Source organism: Morone saxatilis, unplaced genomic scaffold, assembly GCF_004916995.1.
Source record: "Morone saxatilis isolate NCDOM2014 unplaced genomic scaffold, NCSU_SB_2.0 Contig19, whole genome shotgun sequence".
NCBI lineage: Eukaryota > Metazoa > Chordata > Actinopteri > Moronidae > Morone > Morone saxatilis.
In genome coordinates, this window is record NW_023339751.1 from 2,997,475 (window position 1) to 3,001,680 (window position 4,206).

Here is a 4,206-nt window from a genome sequence, read left to right on the forward strand (position 1 = left end):
TGAATAACTTTATGCAGAGCTGCCAGGTAACTGATACTCAGACTTACTGGCGCCAGAGCATCTCAGCCAGCCAGGGACGTGAGAAAAACCACAGCCCAGCCTCTATTAACCTCAATTACAACGACCATCAAGTTTCTATCGTTCCGTTGAGATTCCTTTGCATATGCAAATAAAGACGTGTGCCCCTCCTATATAGCGGCCCAGAGCCACCCAAGGGACAGCGACACACACACCTTGAGACCACTGCTGGAATACAACATGGCAAACTTCTCTGTAGAATGGCTTTCCAAAAGTTACTATGAGGATATGTCTCATTCAAAAGTCCATAGAGAAATGGAAGAATTTACAAAAGCAGCAAGAAGCCAATACTCTCCGACCTCGCCAAACAGTAAGTTCCCTGTACATTCTGTCTCCAGATCGACGGCTCTTTGGGTTGATACTGATTGTGACTAAATGAATTAAATTCTCTGTTCCTCCTTCCAGATAGTTGCGGTTACACTTCGGGCTCTGAGAGTGAGGTGGGAGATGACAGCGAGGGGGAAGCCACTCAGCAACGAAGGATGAGGACCAAATTCACCTCTGAGCAGATCGGCAAGCTGGAGAAAACCTTCAGCAAGCACAAATACCTGGGCGCTACACAGAGGAGGAAGATCGCTGAGAAGCTCAACCTCTCTGAAACTCAGGTGGGTTTGGGGCGGTGGTTTCAGCGGGTCTCCAAAGGCACTGCAAAGGCCTCTGAAAGAGTCACAGCAAAATTAGGACCGGTAGTGTTAGTTTAGGTTAAATTGGCCATGTATAAGTGTATATTTTTATATAAAGCAACCTTCTAATCTAACGTGAGGTCCTAGTGTGTGTTTCCAAACTCAGTAAAAATAATGAATATAATTCACAGCTGAGCATATTGCACATTCGCTAATGGTTGCCTTGTGTCTCTCTCAGGTGAAAACGTGGTTCCAGAACAGGAGGATGAAGCTGAAACGGGAGGTCCAGGATCTGCGTCCTGAGTTTCTGTCGGTCCCGGCCGGTCTGCTGCCGCCTCTGCTGTTTCAGCACCCCGTCCTGAGTGGACAGCTCCCCGCCGGCAGCGGCTTCTACCCGCGGGTGCAGCCGCTCCACAGGACGGTCCTGCCCGCTGCTCTTCTGCACCAGCACCGCTCCCACCCCCCGGCCATCCTGCAGCCTCCCCACTTCTACTGAACGCGGCCCCTCCGCCACCCAGCCAAAATATGTTTTTGTCTAGAATCTAGATATTCTTCCATCTCTCTCTCTCTAAAAGAGGGGTTTAAAACTTGTTAATATAGTGAATATAATGTTTGCCTTTAATATGTCTGAAGCACTATAGTATATATAGACGTTACTTGTATGTATGATTAATGTAATGTAAATATATTTGCTGCAAATGTTCTATGTGACAAATAAAATAGAATCAAAGAATACACTGCACTTGTTTGTCTTTCATCAAAGTTTCTTAAAATATTAATATGTTCTCATTTATCCTGCTGAATCTTATACAGGCAGCTTATTAAAATGCACATTTAACCAACCATAACATATAAACTTTGTGCCATTGAGTACACAGTAGTAAAGTGTAAAGTAGAGCTTTTTAATATTTTATTCGTTTTATTTTTTAAATGATAAATCACATTTTTACAAACAGGATTTTACCTTTCCACTGTAACTAATGAAAAGCGTAAGCGAAAACACAAGGCTGGCAATGAACTCTGGGTAAATATCGAGGCCCAGTCATTATAACCATGGATAAATAGGGAGTTCCCGTGTGTTGTCATCTGTTGCAACACTGACGTTAACTGTAACAAAAGGAACAAATGGCGCAGTCTGTTTCCAACACACTGTGATCATGTTGTGCTTTATTCCCACTCTTTCTACCTCTCCCTCTTTTTCTTTGAGGAAACTTCACAGTGGCCATAGAGGATCGTAGAAACTCCAAGTCGCTTATTTGTTAGAATATCTACAGGCACATATCACACAAACCAGTTCAGGGTATCCAGGGCCCCTGACACCAGCCAGTGGCCCCAAAGATCCTGTCTCCAAGCTCCAGGCATGGCTCCAAGCTGTGATCGCTCTCTGCTCGTTGTAGATTTACATCTTCAAAGGGACATCAAAGCGGAGGTAAACGCAAGATCATTGAGATCCATTGAGCGCTATTGTCTCCCGATTGAACTATTCGCACTTACTCGAGAGACGCTGAGGGAGCGGCGCCCTCAAGTCTGCCTGAGGTGTATATTGCCTCACGTTAAAGTCATTAGGTGGCACCAGCTAAATAGGTAACTGATTGAGTCACTCTGTCATAAAGCGGGGTATGCCTTGTTCAATTTATGATTTGCAATTCGGATTCAGAGCAGGAAGTCCCTGCTGGCGGACTGATTACATTCACTGCAGGTTATCAGACACTGGCATATGCTGCGTCATTCAGATCTGGACTCCTCTGGCAGGTTTTATGTTTAGCAGCCACATACCTGGAGTGAAAGGAGGTTTGGGGTTATTCAGCAGGGCCTACTCCCCTGCATATACAAGTACACTTAAAAAGAAAATAAATACTGACACCTCCCACCAGGAGGCACAATTATCAAAGGAGACGATTAGAATTCCATGCACCAGTAACTCCTGTAATGAGAAGAACATTATTCATTTAAAGACTTACTGGACCATATATCCATTTATGCAGACCCTCTATACAAACCACCAGACAGTGCGAGGCCTCAGTCTGCAGCATTCTCTCGGATTGTTCCTGGCACTAATGGCAACATGAGCATCAATAAATGATCCATTGTGTGAGAGCAAAGAATCAGTGGCTTGAATGACAATGAGTGTTTCACTGATCCTTTTGAGTCAGGTGAGTGGCTAGGTGAAGAGGTGCTAACAGTCTCACAGAAGCTGCAGCTGGATGGCAGCAGACAGACTGGAGCCAAGGATGTTTGATGGGGAGAAGCCAAAGGTAGCCACTAATTCCATCTGAGGCATCAGCTGATGACTATAGTAATGGGATTACGTTTACAGTATGTTGCTTTCAGGGATCTACATGTAGATTTATATGAATTGTGAATTGATATAGATTTTAAAAAAATGTTTAGACAATTGTGAAAATGTTTGGACAGTAATGCCTTTAAAATTAAAGCATTACTTGGTGCCAAACATTTTCACAATTTGTCTAAACATTTTTTTAAAATCTATATCAATCCACAAATTCATTATAAACTACATGTATGAATCCTGAAAGCAACATACTGTAAACGAAATCCCAGGTTACTAAGTCATCAGCTGATGGCCTCAGATGGAAATTAGTGGCTACCTTTGTTGCTTCTTTTCCCCAATCAAAATCATCCTGGCTCCAGTCTTGTCTGCTGCCATCCAGCTGGCAGTTCTGGAGACTGTAGCACTCTTCACCTAGCCACTTCACCTGACTCAAAAGGACAGTTGAACACCATTGTCATTCATAGTCCACTGATTCTGCTCTCACCACAATGGATCATTAGGATGCTCTGTGCCTATAGTGCCAGAACAATCCTGAGAGAATGCTGGCCAGGACTGAGGCCTCGCACTGTCTGGTGGTTTGTATAGAGGTCTGCATAAAGGTGGATATATGGTCTCCAGTAATCTTAAATGAATAATGTTCTTCTCATTACAGGAGTTTACTGGTGCATGGAATTCTAAATGGTCTCCTTGATTAATTTGTGCCTCCTGTAGGAGGTTGTCAGTATTATTTCTTATATGTACTTTATATGCAGGGAGTCTACCCTGCTGAATAACCCGCAAACCTCTCCACTCCAGGTATGTTGGCTGCTTAAAATAAAAACTGCCAGAGTAGTCCAGATCTGAATGACGCAGCATATGCCAGTGTCTGAACCTGCAGTGAATGTAACAGTCCGCCACCAGGACTTCCTGCTCTGAATCCGAATTGCAAATCATAAAGAACAAGGCAACCCGCTATGTACAGAGGTGACTCAATCATGTTACCGTAAGCTGGTCCACTAATGACTTTAACGTGAGCAATATACACCTCAGGGCAGATCTTGATGGGCGCCGCCCCTCAGCGTCTCTCGAGTAAGTTGCTGAATAGTCAATCGAGACTAATAGCTCCGAGTTTGGGTATTCTCATGGAGTAGATTCGGCGTTACTTCGCGTTGGAAGGAAGTTCTCTACATTGATGATGTATAATTCTTCAACGATGAGAGAGTCGACATTCAG

General features: G+C 43.9%; 1 protein-coding gene across 1 annotated transcript; it reads left to right on the forward strand.

The window, feature by feature from the left end:
- The first annotated feature begins 333 nt into the window (after positions 1-333).
- On the forward strand, positions 334-1,357 carry vent (ventral expressed homeobox). Its single transcript, XM_035663775.1, has 3 exons — positions 334-388; positions 484-683; positions 940-1,357. Exons 1-3 carry the CDS (start codon positions 334-336, stop codon positions 1,195-1,197), a joined length of 513 nt encoding a protein of 170 aa, XP_035519668.1. The 3' UTR covers positions 1,198-1,357.
- The last annotated feature ends 2,849 nt before the right edge of the window (positions 1,358-4,206 follow it).